This window comes from Falco peregrinus, chromosome Z (assembly GCF_023634155.1).
Source record: "Falco peregrinus isolate bFalPer1 chromosome Z, bFalPer1.pri, whole genome shotgun sequence".
Lineage (NCBI taxonomy): Eukaryota > Metazoa > Chordata > Aves > Falconiformes > Falconidae > Falco > Falco peregrinus.
In genome coordinates, this window is record NC_073739.1 from 23,083,928 (window position 1) to 23,103,395 (window position 19,468).

At 43.8% G+C, this 19,468-nt stretch overlaps 1 protein-coding gene across 1 annotated transcript in view; it reads right to left on the reverse strand.

Moving 5' to 3' along the window:
* YTHDC2 (YTH N6-methyladenosine RNA binding protein C2) overlaps positions 1 to 16,474 on the reverse strand; it is a 39,506-nt gene extending 23,032 nt beyond the window's left edge. Inside the window, exons 1-6 of the mRNA XM_055790771.1 lie at positions 16,099 to 16,474; positions 15,123 to 15,213; positions 6,687 to 6,883; positions 4,569 to 4,768; positions 3,780 to 3,946; positions 666 to 768 (exon numbers count right to left, since the gene is read on the reverse strand). Coding sequence (XP_055646746.1) covers positions 666 to 768; positions 3,780 to 3,946; positions 4,569 to 4,768; positions 6,687 to 6,883; positions 15,123 to 15,213; positions 16,099 to 16,297 — 957 coding nt within the window. The 5' untranslated portion in view covers positions 16,298 to 16,474. The remainder of the gene's footprint in view (positions 1 to 665; positions 769 to 3,779; positions 3,947 to 4,568; positions 4,769 to 6,686; positions 6,884 to 15,122; positions 15,214 to 16,098) is intronic.
* Between the last annotated feature and the right edge of the window lie 2,994 nt (positions 16,475 to 19,468).

Genomic DNA, 19,468 nt, shown 5'->3' on the forward strand with positions numbered 1-19,468 from the left:
TATAAAGCAGGGATCCAAATACATTTTTAGGCTGAAGTCAAGAATGTGCAAATCATTCTCACACTTTTTTCCATTTTTACAAACACGTAGGCACCTAAAATAATAATTAATCTCTCTGTCTTCAGCAGTGGAGAAATTTATCTTGTGGTAAACATTCCAGTTCTACTGACTTATCAAACTCTACCATAAGAATATTCACATAATCATAAATGAACACACTTAAATAATTTGCTGAAAATTAGACCACTCATTATCTTGAAAATATTTTGGCAAACAGACTGCAAAGCTGGTATTGCTAAAAGAAGTAATGATACCAGGAATTCTGACACTCACATTAAGTCCTATCTACATAAGCCTCCCTAAGGCTTTCTGACAGAGGAGGTCTGGGAAAATTTACAGCTCTGTCCTCCATAAATGCATCATGATTCCAAAATTAATTATTGGCATGAGCCTAAAATAAGATACTTTTACAAGAAAAAAAACAAAACCAAAAACATACAAACTACAATAAATACTCAGTAAGTCTTTAATGTTAATTCAAATGCTAGCCAAACAGAAGGACCTTAAATGCTCAGAAAATTAATAAACAAAATTAAGATCTCATCTTCCAATTAACAAGTAATGTACGCTATTCCATCTCACATGGAATACAACAGGATTCTTACCACAATAACATGTGTCACAGTTGATAGAGTGCTGTCTCCTGCCATTAGCGTGCGAAGTAGTATGCCATTCGTGCAAAATGTTAACAGCGTCTTTGGAGAAACCCTATTAAACAGTTCACCAAGGTAATTCAGTTTTTTGCACCATTTAAATGCTGCTAACTTTCCACTGTTAACTGAAAATTTAAGGACTAAACAGCTACTCACCAGAAGTGGAATTACAGTTCTCTCACCAAAGAATTCATGCATACTACTTGTTTTTAAACTATGCCAAATCCCAGAGAGTTTCTAAGCAATCTTAGTGCTTATGGTCCAAAATTTCAGACAATGGATTAATTAACAAAGTGAGATTCAAATTTCTATAAATAAATAAGCAAGTGAAACAGAACCTTGAGAACCTCTCCACATTGTTTAATTTACTGGAAAATTCAGTGTGTGTGCCTTTGGAAAAACAAATCTTCAGTACATGCTTCAATACAGTCTTAGCATTTGCCTGTATGTGGTAGGTTGATGGTGGCTGGACGTCAGGTGCCCACTGAGTCGCTTTATCATCCCCCTCCTCAGTTGGACAGGGGAGAGAAAATATAACAAAAGGCTTGTGGGTGACGATAAGGACAGGGAAAGTTCACTCACCCATTACTGTCATGGACAGAACAGACTTGGGGAACTTAGTTTAATTTACTACCAATCAAATCAGAGTAGGATAATGAGAAATAAAACCAAATCTCAAAACACCTCCATCCCTCTCTTCCATCTGGGCTTAATTTTACTCTTGAATTGTCTATCTCCTCCCCTGCAGCAGTACAGGGGGACAGGGAACGAAGATTGCAGACAGTCCATCACATGTTGTTTCTGCCGCTCCTTCCTCCTCAGGAGCGGGACTTCTCATGCTCTTCCCCGGCTCCAGCATGGGGTCCCCACCAAGGGAGACAGGCTTCCATGAACATAGGTCCTTCCCACAGCCTGCAGTTCTTCACTCACTATTCCAGCGTGGGTCCCTTCCATGGCCCTTCAGGAACAGGCAGCTCCAGTGTGGGTCCCCCACAGGGTCACGGGTCCTGCCAAGCAAACCTGCTCCAGCCTGGGCTCCTCTCTCCACAGGGCCACAACTCCTGCCAGGAGTCCTGTTCCAGCACGGGCTTCCCATGGGCTCACAGCCTCCTTTGGGCATCCACCTGCTCTGGTGTGGGATCCTCCACAGGCTGCAGGTGGTATCTGCTCCACCATGGGCCTCCACGTGCTGCAGGTGGGTACCTGCCCCACGGTGTGCCTCCATGGGCTGAGGGGCACAGCCTGCCTCACTGTGGGCTTCGCCATGGGCTGGGGGGAATCTCTGCTGCAGCCCCTGGAGCCCCCCTGCCCCTCCTGCGGCGCTGGCCTGGGGGGCTGCAGGGCTGTTCCGCCCACAGAGTCTCACTCCTCTCTCTGGCTACAGTCATTGTTGCGCAGGGGTTTTTTGCCCCTTCTTAATATGCTATCCCAGAGGTGCTACCACCATCACGGATGGGCTCAACCTTGGCCAGCGGTGGGTCCATCTTGGAGCTGGCTGGCATTGGCTCCATCAGACACAGCAGAAGATTTTAGAAGCTTCTCACAGAAGCCACCCCTGTAGCCCCCCTGCTACCAAAACCTCACCATACAAACCCAACACAGTATACAGCCAAAGTAATTGGCTCACCTTTTTCAAATGCTTTAAGTTTTCAGTAACCACAAAGTCTTTAAAAGTTACTGTTATAGTAGTTGTGGCATAATTAGCTACACAAGGAAAAACAGCAATTGCCACTACTATCTCCAGCACTGCCACCTTAAGCGTGGTAAAGTTCCTTTGTACTATATTCTGCAGTTCTTTTCTGGAAGACATGAGCTCACTAGTTATCATACATACGCATATTTCCTTCCAAGTTTGGAATTCATTCCTCCATCCAAAAATCCTCCTACATATTAAATTCAAGGAACACATACAAGATGGAAATGCTTTATTTTACTCATCTCTCTTCTTCAGCAGCCTTTTAGAAATCATCATTGCTGTCTAATAGTTAATAAAACAAAAAATTAAGACTCCTGTGTTACTTTAAACACCTTCACCCCACAACCTTTTTTGCCGAGTTGGAAATACTGCCATCTCTGCCTTTTGGTCTTTCTCTTGAGTGAATCTACTGATTCTTCTTAAGCAGGATTTTCTGCACTGCTTCCAGTAATCCCTCCATTTTGATCTGCCCTATATTTTGCTCTTCTTCAGCCAGCTTAATACTTCCACACATTAATCACCCACCTTATTTGTAATTCATCTTTACTAGCTCTTTTAGTACCTTAATAGTCTTGTGAGCTTCTGTACACATATTCAAATTCTTTCATTTGGCTTTGTTGTTCAAGTGCATTCATTCTCATTAGCTATGTGGTATGTTCATCCACATAAGCAACATAATCAGGTATACCCTTTGCCATCTTCACCCATATCCCGTCTGTTGACCATTCCTGGAAATACCACTGTCTACAAAGTTCAAAGAATCTAGAAATTGCACACAATCTTCAGACTTTAATTCACTCCTGTTCTGGTTTAGGAACAAAGACCTCAGGTGACCCCAAAATCTCTACTTCTGTACCACTTCAACTATTAAACATAAAAGTTGAAACAGAGTATAATATTCAACATACTTTACTTTCAAGTTTTGCTTTTTTAACTTCTCTGTCCCTTATCAACAATCATGATATAGCATTTGTTACAGCATGCTGGTCTTCCTACCTATCCTCAAAACTTGCAGAACTTCTAGATTTACACATGTTAAAACAGGGAGGGGAAAAAAAGAAAGTGTAGACTTGATCTGAAAATAAGACAACGAATTCCACACCACACACACACACCCTCAAGAAGAAATCAAGAGACAGTACCTGCAATTCACGTATGTAAGACAACTTACTACATGAAACTGCAAAATACAGGAGGGAAACTGTCCTTTTCACTCTTAAATATTCCATTACCTGAAACAACATATCCTACCTATACATCACATACTGAGCTTTTACTGTGCTGTATCCCAAACACACTGTAGTTTAAAAGTACACAAGACTGAAGATACCAACACAAGACCAATTGACTTTAAGAAATATCGTTAGTACCTGCTTTCTAATCGGATCTGATAACCAACTGTCTGGCCAATCTTTTCTCTTCTTTCTGCTGCCACTCTTTCAGCCACAGCAATAGCTGCCAAACGTCTTGGCTGAGTGCAAAATATACGACAGGGAGTTCCATTTTTGTAACAATCATCCAGAATGAACTGAGGGATCTGTAAAGAAGTAGTTAAAATTTAATTTTTATTTTGATAAAGTCATAGATTTTTTATCACGGTGAAACAATTTAAGTGTGTCTTAATATTACACAGGTTGCAAAACAATTCATAATAGGATTATCATTGCAAACATACTTGAACAGGCAGAAATGCAGCAAAAATAAATTTCTGATTTAAAATTTAATCTGTTTTTTTTAAAAAAGGAAAAGAAAGTTGAAGCTTCTCTCCCCTGCTTGAGCAAAATCTATAAAAAAAATACCTGTAGGTAATCTATCATTTTAACTCAGTAATAGTCTACTTTAGATACTAAGAACAGAACTAGCTTTAGAAGGCAAAGGACTATACAAAATCGTAACTACTTTCCCTTCAATATTTTATATTATTTTAAAGAAAAACTGCTATCAGAAAATTGTGCAGAACTTTATGCTTTTAGTAAGTATCTGCTGGCTTAGTATTTCAAAAGCAAGAAAGTCAATTAGAACACAAGACTTTTGACTATACAGGAAAACAAAAGCCTTAAAACTAGCATAAAGAAATGTGTTATTATGGAAATATTACAAAATCGACATCAGTTTTGTATAAATACTATTATCTTTTTTATTTCATTAAAGAAACATACTTGAGTAGTTTTTCCTGATCCAGTCTCTCCTACAACCAAAACAACTTTATTTTCCTTTATTATTTTGACAATTTCTTCCTGTTTTTCAAAAACTGGTAGTGATTGCCTTAAGGAATCAAACTCTGATTCCCCTCTTTTCACTGGAACCTGAGGGATACCGTTGTTAAGTCGCCCGCTTGTCTTGCTCACTTCTCTATTTTCTGTGAAGAGAAGTTAACAATTTACTTGGACAGATACAAAAGGTGGTCACTAAAACATTGCTAAAAATTGTACATAAAAGTGAACATTCCTGACTTTATATGCATCCTTATAGATCAAGTGACAAACCCATCACACATTTAAAAGAGATATTCATGGTACCTACCCCATCCTGTTACAGTGCTTGAAATAAGTATTTGTTCAAAGGCGTTATTACATTCTTAGGTATTTTGAACAAAAACAGACTACCCTAAGTGCATTGCTCAAGTCAAAAAAAGGTCATGAAGAGCAAGATGAGAAATAGAAACTAAAACCAAGTAAAGCAGCCTCGTGTATTTTCTTGACCTTAGTATCATGTTTAAACTTTCACACCTCCACGGTTTGCCTCACTATACAGTTAAACCCTCAAGTTACTCCAGACTGACAAGCCTATCTTCTGAGAAAAAGTTAACTACTGTGATACAAATGGCTTCTTTCACATCCTCCCTGGTCTTTTACCACCACCTTTCAGCAGTCTTACATAACCTAATGCTCCAGTTCATAAGATTTGTCTTAAATCATACAAATTGAACCATGCTCTATCTAGACCCCTGGACCCATGGCAGCAGTGTGTGATGTATTAGAAAGTAATGCACAAGCAGCCAAAGAACCTGCATGTCTTCAGAGGAAACTACTTCAAATTCAGTATTGTAACTGCTGTTCTAGAATTCCTTAATAATTATCTTCCAGAAGAATGAAAAGCTTGTTGTAAACTTAATTATACATGTTTAATGTGATTATCAGATTAATATATTACATTACAAGCACTGTCTTACAAAGACAGACACAGGCTAACAGATTAATAAAGCCAAAAACAATTCTGGGGAAGTAAAGACAAATTTTACGCTATTCATTAGTTTATGCCAGGGGTCCTCAAACTAGAGCCCGCAGGCTGGATACGCCCCCCAGGGTCCTCAATCTGGCCCCCGGTATTTACAGACCCCCCCGCCCCCCCGCCGGGGGTTGGGGGGGAAACCAAGCAGCCGCAGATGACTGCCTGCCACTGCATCCGCGCCGGCCCCTGCTTAAACAGTGTGAGGACCCCTGGTTTATGCTTTAGATTTCTAAGGAATTGCTTTTCAGTATTTATATTACAGTTTCCCCCTGTTCATTAAACAATCCTATTAAACAACTGAAAAAGAAAACTAGCAAAGGAAGCACTTGAAGAATGAACTCATAAATCAGAAATATCCAATGAAACACAGCATACTGGTATGTTTTCTATGCACTATACCCAGCTTTGTGCACAGAAACATAGCTCTTACACTCATAACTGTTAAAGCAATAACCTTATTAAAAGCATTGCTTTCAAAAATTCACAATATATCAGAAGTTTGTCTTCCAGTGAACTCTTTCATATTCCAGAAATCAAGAAGTCTAGATAGCAGTCTCTTATGAACCAAATCTATTTTAGAAGATGATGAAACAAAAAAACCCCTTCTCATTTTATCAAGAATTCTATAAGGAGAACAGCCAGTCTCTCATTTTCTCATAAGGGTGTTCTTATATGGCAGTCACGGTAACACTTCTCTCTTCAACCTCACCTCATGGAACTTGTAGGAACTCACACTTCGGAAACGTACTTCTAAATATATTTGTTTGGACTTGGCTCAAAGATTCAAAAGTAATTTGGCACAAGGGAGACACTGGAACATGGGTAACCTGACTGCCTAAGTTCCTCAGGACATCAGTTTTAGAAGAACCTATATTAACAATTTAAAGTCAAGAAAATTAATGGGTTTGAGCGGGAGGTGTCAGTTTGGGACAGGAGAGGAGACAGAAAAGAAAGGGGTTTTTTTTGTGATTGGGTTGTGGGTAGTTTTGTTTTTTTTTAAACAGTGTTGATTCACAAGTCCGTATCAGAAGACACACTGAACATACCAGATTCAACAGCAAATGCATTTCCTCGCTCTGTTTTTGGCAGAAGTTCTGTTCGTTCTTTATTTGTGACTGGAAATCTCTGAATTAAACTCCAAATGCTATGTTTTGTTTTGGGAGCCAAGAAACAAGTCATTACTGCATGTGTTCGTTCTGATCCATCCTTCTTCCTTACAGTCAGATATCGATTTGCTCCTTTTCTGGGAGGGGAGAACAAAAAAACTATTTTAGGAATAAGTAATCTACTTATCTTTAAATAATGATCTTTGGCCATAATTCTTTCAAGATGGCTGTTAAGATTATTTTCAAATATAATAACTAGAAACTTCCAAATAATGTCCTGTGTAGCATAACGCACACCAAAATGACAGAATCATTCACAATATCCACCATCAAAACCACCCTCAATTCACACAAGGTAGTGCAGCACAGACATTTGCACTGGCAGATGACTATGCCCAGCATAACCTCACAATTAGGGCTCTGTAATATAACACTGTTCTGTTACCTTTCTGTTAAACGTCTATCACTGCATTTGCTTCCCAAAAGACAGACAGCTCCATCAATCCTCTATTAATACTGAGAGGTATTACACAAAACTCATTTCTAGACCAATTTAAGAGATTTAGAGGTTAAAAATCAACAAATAGACAGACAAACAAGCAGCCTTCTAGTGATATTCTAAGCCTTAACAAAATCCAGTAAAACAAATTAGATTCCCACAAAGTCCATTACCAAATATTTACAATGTAGAATGAGAGCGAAAAAACACTTTATCATAAGAATGCAATTGTTCTCAGACTGCTCTGACACTGAAATGCAACGAACTGTTGTAGGTATGTTTGAAACTGAACTATCTGGTGCCTGGGCTACAATGATCTACCAACACTCTGAAAATGGCTTCTAGGAGAAGAACAGAAAGTCACACCAAGAGTCTGGTGCTCCATATCCCTAGCTGGGATGGTTTAGTGATGTGTGTGTATGGGGTGCAGGTACCCAGGTCCTGGCAGGGGTGGCCTCTGTGAGGAGGCTCCAACAGACCCACCACAGGGCACAGCTGAGCCCCTCAGGCACAGTGGTGGTAACTCTGTGGTAACATTTAAGAAAGGGAAAAAATGCTGCACAGCAACTGTGAGAGAAAGCAGTGAGCAAAATTTGGGAGAAACTGCCCTGCAGACACTATGGTCAATGACGACAGAGACAGGGAGGTGCTCCAGGTGCTGGAGAAGAGATTCCCCTGAAGCCCATGGAAGAGGCCTCAGTAGAGCAGGCTTATCCTGAAGGAACTTCAGCCTGTGGGAGAGACACCATGCTATTTTCTCCCCACATCCTGTTGAGGAGGGGGATTGACAGACCAAGCTGGCTGGGCATCTGGCAGTTGGCCAACTGCTTTCTGAGTTCTCAGTTCAGGTTCAGCTCCTGGTCAATGCAAGACATTTCAGAGTAGCAAAAATACTGAAGCTGGAACAGTACTTGAATGTCCGTGTCCAGGGAAAGATTAGCAGAATTAGAAAAACAAACTGCAATGCTTCCCATGACTATGCTCCCAGTCTTCAGTATGTATCTCAGCATCTTAGAAGCACAGAATCACAGAATCACTGCGGTTGGCAGGGATCTCTGGAGGTCATCCGCTCCAACCCCCTCCTCAAGCAGGACCACCTAAAGCCAGGTACCCAAGACCATGTCTAGATGGCTTCTGAGTATCTCTAAGGGTGGAGACTCTACCATCTCCCTGTGCCAGTTCTCAGTCACCCTCACAGTGAAAAAGTGTTTCCTGATGTTGAGAAAGAACAGATTCATTTTGTGCCACTGCCTTTTGTCCTGTCACTGGGCACCACTCACAAGAGCCTGGCTACATCAACTTGCACCCTCCTTTCATATATATATATATATATATATATATATATATATATATATGTATGTACATTGATTAGATCCCCTTGAGTCTTCTCCAGGCTGAACAGTCCCAGCTCTCTCAGCCTTTCCTCCTAGTACAGATGCTCCAGTCCCTTCATGATCCTGTTGGGTCTCCACTGAACTCTCTCTAGTATGTCCGCATCTCTCTCCTAATGGTGATCCCAGCACTGTACACAGTACTCCAGGTGTATCTTCACCAGTGCTGAGTAAGGGAAGGATCAGCTCCCTCAACCTGCTGGCAACCCTCCTCCTCACTGGAGGAATAGGGGGTAGCTGGAGAGAGCCCTGAGGCTCTGCCAGCACTGCTCAGCAGTAGTCAAAAACACTGGTGTGCCATCAAAACTGTTCTGACTACAAATACAAAACATCACACTACAAAGGCTGCTATGGGGAACACTCCATCCCAGCCAGATGCAACATAGTACACTGCTAACAGTCTACAGAAAAATATACTAGCTATGAAGAGTTTATAGTCAGTTTTCTGTAAGTATTTAACATATGCTTGCTTAACTCAAGGGAAAAAAATAAGGAAACAAAATATTGTCCTATGGTTCCCACGCAACAGCTTCCCTTCTTTATCCCCTCTGTGCAACAAGTACAGATACAGTAATGAATATTAACAACCAAATTGTACTCTATGTAGAAATTCAGCGATGAAAGCCAATCATGATCAAGCTTTTCGAGTCTGACCAACTCAAAAGTTATTGCAAGCATAAATACTGAGGAAATCTGGGGAGACTAAGCATGAGTAGAACACTTAAGTTTTTTTCAAAAGGAAAACTACGTTTCCTAAGTGTGCAATGTATTACTATAGTCCAAAAGAAAAAAATACAGTATCTGCCTTCCCAGGTAAGTATTTGCTTTTCCTCAGCTGTTGAAATTTCAGTTCAACTACTGTTCAACCTTCAAGTCACCCTGAATACTACACATTAAAAAAAAAACCACAAACAACAAACCCACAAAACAAAAACAGGGAGCCGTTGTCCCGCTCTACACTGCACTAGTGGGGCCCCACCTCAAGTACTGTGTCAGTTCTGGGTGCCTCAGTATAAGAAGGACATCAGCTATGGGACTGTGTCCAGAGAAGGGCGACCAAGGTGGTGAAAGGCCTCAAGGGCCCGACTTACAAGGAGCAACAAAGGCCACTTGGATGTTCAGCTTGGAGAAGGGAAAGCTGAGGGGCAACCTCATTGCAGCCTACCATCCTCCTCACGGGGACAGCAGAGGGGAGGCGCTGATCTCCTCTCTCTGGTGACCAGCAACGGGACATGGGGAAGTGGAAGGAAGCTGTCAGCGGAAGTTCAGACTGGACATTAGGAAAAGGTTCTTCACTGAGAGGGAAGTGGTCACAGCACCAAGCCAGTCAGAGTTCAAGGAGTGTCTGGAAGATGCTTTAAATCATAGGGTTTAGTTGTAGGCAATCCTGCCTGCAATCCTGCAAGGAGCAGGGAGTTAGACTTGATGATCCTGATGGGTCCCTTCCAACTCGAGATATTCTATGAAAACAACCAAGAAAAATACCACAGAATTTACTAGGAAGCCACTCAGAGACACTTAACAAAATTCTACAAAGAATCAACAAGGATTCAAGGAGGGTTTACCAGTTACTGTTAAGCATGGGTACCATTCAACCCAAGCATGTTCCTGCATGGGTTTCTAACACTTCACGTTCCCCAAATAGCATGCAAAAATACTCAAGGTCAGCCAAATTTATTGCCCCAGGCATCTATGGCAAAAATCAGCTATACCACTCTGGAGACTGCCATCACATTGTAAGCAGAACTGCACTTAAATAGCACTACGCTCGAATAAGATCTGATATCGAGTGTTCTGGTTTCCTGGTGGAAACACAGCCCTATCATCCGCCATGGATTGATCCAGGCTGCACTGAAGAAGGGTGAGGCTCCAGAACACCTGCTGTACATTGATGACATCATCGTATGGGGCAATGCAGCAACAGAAGTTTTGAGAAAAGGGAGAAAATAATCCAAGTCCTTCTGAAAGCTGGTTTTGCCATAAAACAAGGTCAAGGCACCCACACAGGAGATCCAGTTTTTGGGAATAAAAAGACACGATGGATAGTGTCAGATCCCGGTAGATGCGATAAACAAATAGAAGCTGTGTCTCCACCAACCAAGAAAGAAACACAAACTTTCTTAGGTTTATGGACTTTTGGAGAACGCACAGTCTGATTGTAAGCCCTCCTTATCATGTGACACTGAAGAAGAATGATTTGAAATGGGGCCCTGAGCAACAACAAGCCTTTGAACTAATTAAATGGGAGATAGTTCAAGCAGTAGCTCTTGGGCCAGTTTGGATTGGGAAAGATGTAAAGGATGTGCTCTACACCGCAGCCCGGGAGAACGGCCCTACTGGAGCCTCTGGCACAAAGCACCAGGGCAGACTCGAGGTCGACCCCGGGGCTTTCGGAGTCAGGGATACAGGGATCCGAGGCCCACTCTGCTCCAACTGAAAAACAGTTCCTGGAAGCTTATGAAGGGGTTCTGAGCTGCTTTGGAAGTGACTGGTACTGAAGCACAGCTCCTCCTGGCTCCCGGCTTGCTGGTGCTGGGCTGGATGTTTCAAGGGAGGGTTTCCTCTACACATCACACAACTGATGCTACATGGAGTAAGTGGATCATGCCAATTACACAACGAGCTCAAACAGGAAATCCCAGTCATCCAGGAATCTGGGAAGTGATTATGCCTGCCAGAAGGTAAAGATTTCAGGATGTCACCAGAAGAAGAGGCGACACGTGCTGAAGAAGCCCCACGGTATAATAAACTGCCGGAACATGAGAAGCAGTATGCCTTGTCTGCTGATGGGACCCGCCATATTGTAGGAAATCATCAGAGGTGGAAGGTGGCCGTATGGAGACCCTATGACAAGTCACAGAACCTGCGGAAGGAGAAGGTGTGTCAAATCAGTTTGCAGAGGTGAAAGCTATCCAGCTGGCTTTAGACATCGCTGAATGAGAAAGGTGGCCAACGCTTTACCTCTGTACTGACTCATGGATGGTGGCAAATGCCCTGTGGGGGGGGTGGCGGCAATGGAAGCAGAGCAGTTGGCAGCGCAGAGGTAAACCCATCTGGGCTGCCACATTGTGGCAAGATACCGCTGCCTGGGTGGAGAACTTGGTTGTAAAAGTAAATCATGCAGCTGCTCACATACCAAAGAGTTGGGCCACTGAAGAACATCTAAATGACCAGCAGGTAGATCAGGCATCCACGACTCAAGTGGCTCAGGTAGATTTGGACTGGCAACATAAAGGTGAATTATTTCTAGCTCGGTGGGCCCATGACACTTCAGGCCATCAAGGAAGAGATGCAACAGATGGGCATGGGATTGAGGGGTGGACTTGACCATGGACATTATTGCACACGTTATCCATGGATGTGAAACATGCGCTGCAATTAAGCAAGCGAAGCAGTTAAAGCGTCTTTGGTTTGGAGGATGATGTGTAAAATGTAACTATGGGGAGCCCCGGCAGGTTGGCTATATCACGCTCCCTCAGACCTGCCAAGGGAAGCACCATGTCCTTACAATTGTGGAAGCAACCTCCGAATGGCTGGAAACTGTTCCTCAAGCCACAGTCCAAAAAACTATCCTAGGCCTTGAAAGAGAAGTCTTGTGGCAACATGGCACCCCAGAAAGAATTGATACAGACAACAGAACTCATATCTAAAACAATCCCATAGACACTTGGGCCCAAAAGCGTGGCACTGAGTGGGTGTATCCCATTCCCTATCATACAGCAGCCTCTGGGAAAACTGAACAATGTAACGTACTGTTGAAGACTACACTGGAAGCAGACACTGCAAAACACATTTAGAAAAGCCATCTGGTTAGTCAACACCAGATGATCTGCCAGTGGAGCTGGCCCTGCTCAATCAGAGCCTGTACATACTGTAGAAGGGGACAGAGTGCCTGTAGTACACCTTAAAAAATATGCTTGGGAAAACAGTCTGGGTCATTCCTGCCTCTGGCAAAGGCAAACCCATTATGGGATTGCTTTTGCCCAAGGACCTGGGAATACCTGGTGGGTGATGTGGAAGGTTAAGGAAGTTTAATATGTGCCTCAAGGGGACTTGATTTCAGGTGAAAACAGCCAATGAATGAATTGTGTGATGTTAATTGTTACTTAATATTATATATTGTCACTTCTATATGCCGACTAGTACACTGGCTGCCTTGTGGTGCCCATCTTTACCACTTTGGATTTGAAGAGCTGAACCTGACTCCTTTTCAATAGCCACACCAACAAAGAATGACTTTGGTGAAACCAGATCAGTGCAGCCATAATAGAACCAGAACTGGCTTCAAATTGAAACAATCCAACACCTCATACCATCTTCCCTGCCTTGAAAGACTGTTACAACAGATGGAGCCCAGCATCATGGACTAAATTAATTCAATGGACTTTAGAGAGATGGTCCATAGACAAAGGAAATTCAATCTGTGTTAAAAGATTTCTGTTAAAAGACAGGAAAGGTGGTGATATATTGGAAGATGTATCATGACGTAAATAGTATGAAGTAAGGGGTGAATACTGTCCTGGTTTCATCTGTGATAGAGTTAATTTTCTTCTTAGTAGCTGCTGCAGTGCTATGCTTTGGATTTGGTGTGAGAGCAATGCTGACAGCACACTGATGTTTTCAGTTGTTCCTATGTGATATTTATACTAAGTCATGGACTTTTCAGTTTCTCAGGCCTCAACAGCAAGAAGGCTGGAGGGGCACAAGAAACTGGGAGGCAATACAGCCAGGACAGCTGACCTGAAGTAGCCAAAAAGGTATTCCATACCATGGAACATCATGCCCGGTATATAAACTGGGAGAGGTTGGCTGGGGCCTGCCAACTGCTGCTTGGGGACTGTCTGAGCATCGGTCAGCAGGTGGGGAGCAATTGTACTGTGCATCGTTCTTTTCTTTCCTCTCCTCGCACTGTGAGAGGATTTCATTCATCTCCCCTTCTCCCTCCTTTTCGTTATAACTGTTGTTGTTATTATTATTTTGGTTTTGTTTGATTTTATTTCAATTATTAAATTGTTCTTATCTCAACTCTTCAGTTTTACATTGCCTCCAGATTTGCCTCCCCATCCATCTGGGCAGGCAGGGCGTGAGTGAGCAGCTGCCTCTCAGGGGGGTTTAAGCCACAACACAAAGCGACATGTTCAGCTTTGTGTCATCTCTTCAGCCTAATTAAGTACAGATCAGGGAACTAGCATTTTACAATAGTTTTGCAAGAACCATGAAGTCCCACCAAAAATGAAGTACAGCAAATGCTGCTATGGTTTTACAACTGTCCACCCACACAGAGGTTATACATTACACTCCATCTTTCTGGATTTTTCCTGGAATTTCCCCTCTCCTGTTTCTTTGCCACCTGCACCCTGTCCCAGTTTCAGCCTGGATAGAGTCAGTTTTCTTCTTACTAGCTGGTGCAGTGCTGTGTTTTGGATTTGCTGTGAGAACAATGTTGATAAGACACTGATGGTTTTGGTTATTGCTAAGTAATGTTTATACTAAGCTGAGTACTCTTCAGTTTCTCAAGCCTTGCCAGTGAGAGGGTTGGGGGGGAGGGGCCCACAATAAGCTGGGAGGGTACAGAGCCGGGACAGCTGACACAAACTACCCAAAGGGATATTCCATACATATGACACCATGGTGAGTCTATATAAATTGGGGGAAGATGGAAGAGGGGGGGGATGTTCGGTGTTGTGGTGTTTATCTTCCCAAGTAACCGTTACGCGTGATGGAGCCCGGCTTTCCTGGGGATGGCTGGACACCTGCCTGCCCGTGGGAAGTGGTGAATAAATTCCTTGCTCTGCTTTCCTTGCATGCACAGCTTTTGCTTTACCTATAAACTGTCTTCATATCAACCCACGAGTTTTCTTACTTCTACTCTTATGACCTCCTCCACCAGCCCACTGTGGGGGCAGTGGGCAAGTGGCTGTGTGGTGCCTGGTTGCCAGCCCGGGTTAAACCACGACAATTCCCAAGGGAACCAGATTCTCAGCTTTCATGAAAGCTCAGCAGGTCAATGAACACAGACTTTCTCTACCAAAGATAAGAGCAGGGTAACAGAAAACATCGTCATACCTGCACATGAACCCTCTTCTGCACTTCTCAACAGAAGCACTCTTTTGGACATGCTACTCTAGGTTATACCTTATCTGTCAAGGTATAAGCTTCTGTGCAAAACCCTTGGGCACACAACAGCGTATGAAAAACAGAACAGATCTTGATGAAAAGGGTTTTTTTATGCACGCATGAAATCCACAAAACAGTATAAGGGCAAGCTATCTCACACTAAGCATGTCACAAGTTTTTTTAAGGAGACATAAAGCAAAGCGCAAATATACTTTTTAATCTTACTTTTTACATTTTTTTCTCTAGTACTATTCCCTGCAACACTGCAGGATATGCTAGAAACACAGATAGTTTTAATGCTAGTCATGAAGTTTCATACATTTGCACCAAAACTAGAAAACAATAAATGAAAATCAGACTCCGTCTTACCCTTTACTTTTAGATATCAGTCCGAGGGACTGACAGAGCCGGTGAACAAATGCTCTTTCAGTACTTGTAAAAGAAGAAGGAAATTCCATTTCTAGAAAGATAATAGAAAAAAACCAAACATAACAATGCAAAACACGCAGTATTCTTGACATATTATCTCAATGTTACAAGTTTTTCAATCCTTAAACTTATACCCTTTCCTGTGAACAATGGGGACTAACGGCAGTGCTGTATTTTCACACCTGTAAACAATTCAGGGTTCACAGAATCACAGAATGGTCAGGGTTGGAAGGGACCTCTGGAGATCATCTAGTCTAACCCCCTGCTAAAGAAGGTTCTCCTAAGGCAGGTTGCACAGAATCACATCCAGGTGGGTTCCAAGAATCTCCAGGGAAGGGGATTTCACAACCTCTCTGGGCAGCCTGTTCCAGGGCTCTGTCACCCTCAAAGTAAACAAGTTTTTCTTCACATTCAGAAGGAACTTCTTGTGTTGCAGTTTGTGCCTGTTGCCCCTTGTTCTGTTCCTTGGCACTACTGAAGAGCCCAGCCCCATCCTCCTGACACCCACCCTTAAGGTGTTTGTGTGCACTGGTAAGATCCCCTCTCAGTCTGCTCTGCTCCAGGCCAAACAGCCCCAGCTCCCTCAGCCTCTCCTCATCAGGGAGATGCTCCAGTCCCCTCATCACCTTCGTAGCCCTCCGCTGGGCCCTCTCCAGCAGCTGGCAAGCAAGCATCTCATTCAGGCCGAAAGGAGCTCAGGAATGGCTTCTACCACTGAACCGATTAAGCGCCTCCGGGCCTACACGTCTGTCACCCGCACTCCACTCCTCGCCTCCCCTCCCCTGTCGAGGCCAGGCGCTCACAGCCGCCCCGGCCCCCCGCGGCCCAGCGCCCGCCCCGCCGCCGGCCCGCCCAGGCGCACCTGCCCGGCGGGGCGCCCCTCCGCCACCCCCGCGGCCGGGCTGCCGCTACACACCTTTCTCTTCCCCGTACCGGAACCGGTCCAGGGCAAGGTTCACTGCGATCTCCACCTCCTCGTCGACGCAAATATCCTTTAGCCCCTTCCCGCGGCCGCGGCCCGCCACAGGGCCGGCGAAGGCGGCCGCGGCGGGGGTACCAGAGCCCCCCGAGCGCCCTACGGGCTGCCGCAGGGAGACGCTACTAGGCCGCGACATGGCTCCACGACCTCAGCCGACAGCCCAGGGTGACGCCCGGAGGCAGACCAGGGACTGCAGGTGGAACGGCGACGCAGCGAGCGCCGGTAGCGAGGGAACCCGGGGGGAAACCTAGCGCTGCTGGCTCGACGGGACAGCGGCACTACGGGGCCAGGCCAGCGCAGCGTCGTGACGCCAGTAGGCGGGGCGGGGCGAGAGGAGCTGCGCCGGCGCCCTCTCGGCGGAGGCTCCGCCCCCAGGGCGCTGGGGCCGCGGCGGGAACCGGTGGCGGTGGCAGGGGCGGGGCGAGGCAGCGGTGGCGCGTCCCCAGTGGCCGCTCGGCGGCGGGAGGGGGCAGTGCGCCCCCGCCCCGCGCCGCCCCGCCCCGCGCCGCCCCGCGCCGCCCGCGGCCGTTAGCCGTCTGCTGGTAGGCGCCTGCCGCCTGCTGCCGCTCCTCAGCGCCGGCCTGCAGCAGTGGCTGTCAAGGCCCCGGGGGGGGCTGCGGCGTGGGCCCTCCTCGGACTCAGAGGTGCGGGTCCCCGTGGGGCAGGCGCCGAGCTCCCGGCCCGGGGCGCCGCAGGGCTGTTCCCAGTCACGAACGCCCTCGGGGCACGTGCCACAAGTCGGTGGGGTGGGAGGTGTGACGTGTTGTCACAGTCTTCAGTGGACGTGGAAGGGGAAGGGTGAAGCCGGCCTTCCTCGCTCGACTGGGAGGTGGCAAAAGCGCCCTCTGCTCGTGTCTGAAGTATGATGAACGGAGGAGTGGTGTATGCTCAAAATCAATGTCAGCTAGATATGAAATTGCAATATAAAATGGAAGAACGTTGTTCTGTGGGATGTTTTTCACTATTGTAAGGTTACTTTTAAAATTTTCTCAAGGTTTTAATCAAGGTACCTTCCTGTACATCTTCAACTGAAGTACTTAATGCTTTTTCCATAACATTCACTGCTGTGTTAAAGCATATCACATTTATGATGAAAAATTAAACTCTTTTAACTGAACAAGATAAGAATTCATCTTATCTTCCTTAGTAACAAATGAGAGATCATAATTCATCTGAGAATGATCAGAAATCTTTAATAATGAACCCAGATGTTACCAATTCCTGTGACAGCATCATCTTGCCTTCCTACAAAAAAGCATGTGATTCCACAAAATCATTCCTCAGACTCTATTATCATCTCAATTTTCAATCTTGTGTACACAATAGCTCCCAGAGATAATAACCGGCCATTATGTTAGATCTCATCTATACAGTTTGGAGCATGATGAAGCCTAAGTGCATCCTGCATAACAAATTCCTTAATACATAGCTTGCTTCTTTCATTGCTGTGTTGACTCTCCGATGCTAGTAAGTGTAAAAAACCAGGAAAGTGTAGTTGCTCAAATAAAAAGACATGAATCAAAGCACACACTGAGGGTATATACACATGGAGAAAGAGAGAATCGTTTTTATATACTCCTGCTGGAAAATAAAGTCGCAGCCTGAATTCACAGCTAATGTAAGTCTGTTGGTAGCATTACACTGAAGGTTAATCCATCTCCAGGAGTTTAACACAGAAATTCATAAAATTCTAATGAAATGAAAGGAAGCCTGACTCAGTGAGCATTTGAATTTAACACATTGTAAAGATGAGCAGAGTGCTGGCATACAGAGCATGAATTAAACTATCTGCTTGCTATAGATTTTCTCTATAAATATACCTAAAAAAAACAGCCAATAAACCATTCTTCCCAAAGAGCTGATACAAAACAGAGGATTCAGCATTTAGGTGACAAAATTTACTGAACACAGAGTAGTTCCACGCTACAGTTACATTGAAGGAAGATATTCCTGATAAGGAGTTGTCACCCATATACTGCATGCTGCAAGGTGTCCCATGCCCTGGTAACTAACGATGGCAATCTGCACTGCGTGTATGACAAAAGAACGAAGACAGAATTGTGCCTTAAGCTCGTGGCTTGGGTCTCTGTGCAAAGTGATAGCCTGTTTTGTTGAATTTACTTCCAAAAACACTAAGGGTGATTCTGGACCGCCTTTGAAGTTGCCCTCCTGCTCCTGCTGGCCTGTGTGCAGGCGACAGCCCCGGGAAGCAACATGAATATTCTCTGGAGCACATGGGATCCAAACACGCCCATACTAGCATGGGACAGGGAATGCCCCATGGTGGTATGACACAGGTCCAGCTTCCCATTAATTATATCTTCTAGCAGGCTCTTCAGAAAAGACTTTTACAGACAGACCCTCAAGCAAAGGAAGCGCTCTTCTGCATTCAGCCAGATCTTCACCCAGTCTAGCATTCTAGCTCCAGTTCAGGTCCATATTAAATGTAGAAGCACAAAAGGAACATAAAACAGATCATTCTGAAAAACTTAACATACAAAACAGTTTTTGTCTTTGTTTCTATCCAAGATCTTAGACATAGTGGTTTATAAATATCCTTTATACATTTTCTTTCAATAAAAGTTACTAGCTGCAGATTTTCTTCTTAGAATTAAAAACTTGTAAGACTTTTTAAAATCCTTTTCATGGTTGGCCTCAGAAATACCTTCTACCTTGAAGCCTCTGGCTAAGGCTTACACAAAACAAATAGCTCATGGAGAAAGAACTGTTTCCTTCTATCATCGTATATCCAAATGTCCATATATGTTTTTTATGAGAATCATTAAGAAGCAGCAGTCTTACGGTGAAGTACATTTGCATGTTCAAATACAATTATGCATTCTTATTTCACCCTCTTCAGAGGCACTTTTAGTATGTAGCAGTTTTTGCTGGCCTCTTTTTACATTGCAGAATACTTTTTTTCTTGTGAATACCATAAAATTCTGCAAAAGATGACACTACTGAGAGAAAAAGAATGTAAAGTAAGTTTATGAAACAAAATTATCCTATATGTACTAATTGTGTCATTATGTACATGTACTAATATGTGTGCATTGTGTCAGATTTGACTAAAAATAGTCTTTTTGTGATTTTGTAAGATTTTAGTGTTGTAAGACTTATCTCCTGAAATACGAAGCATGAATCACTGATAAGCTAATATTATTCTGCAAGATCAAATCAGTGAAAGTATACAAGATTTATATTTTTTTTCAGTTCCTTGATTACAAAAAAGACATTCTGATATGCTTTTATTCTAGGCATTATAGTAAATTTGTACTATTGGCTGTTACAGTTATTGATGTTCCCA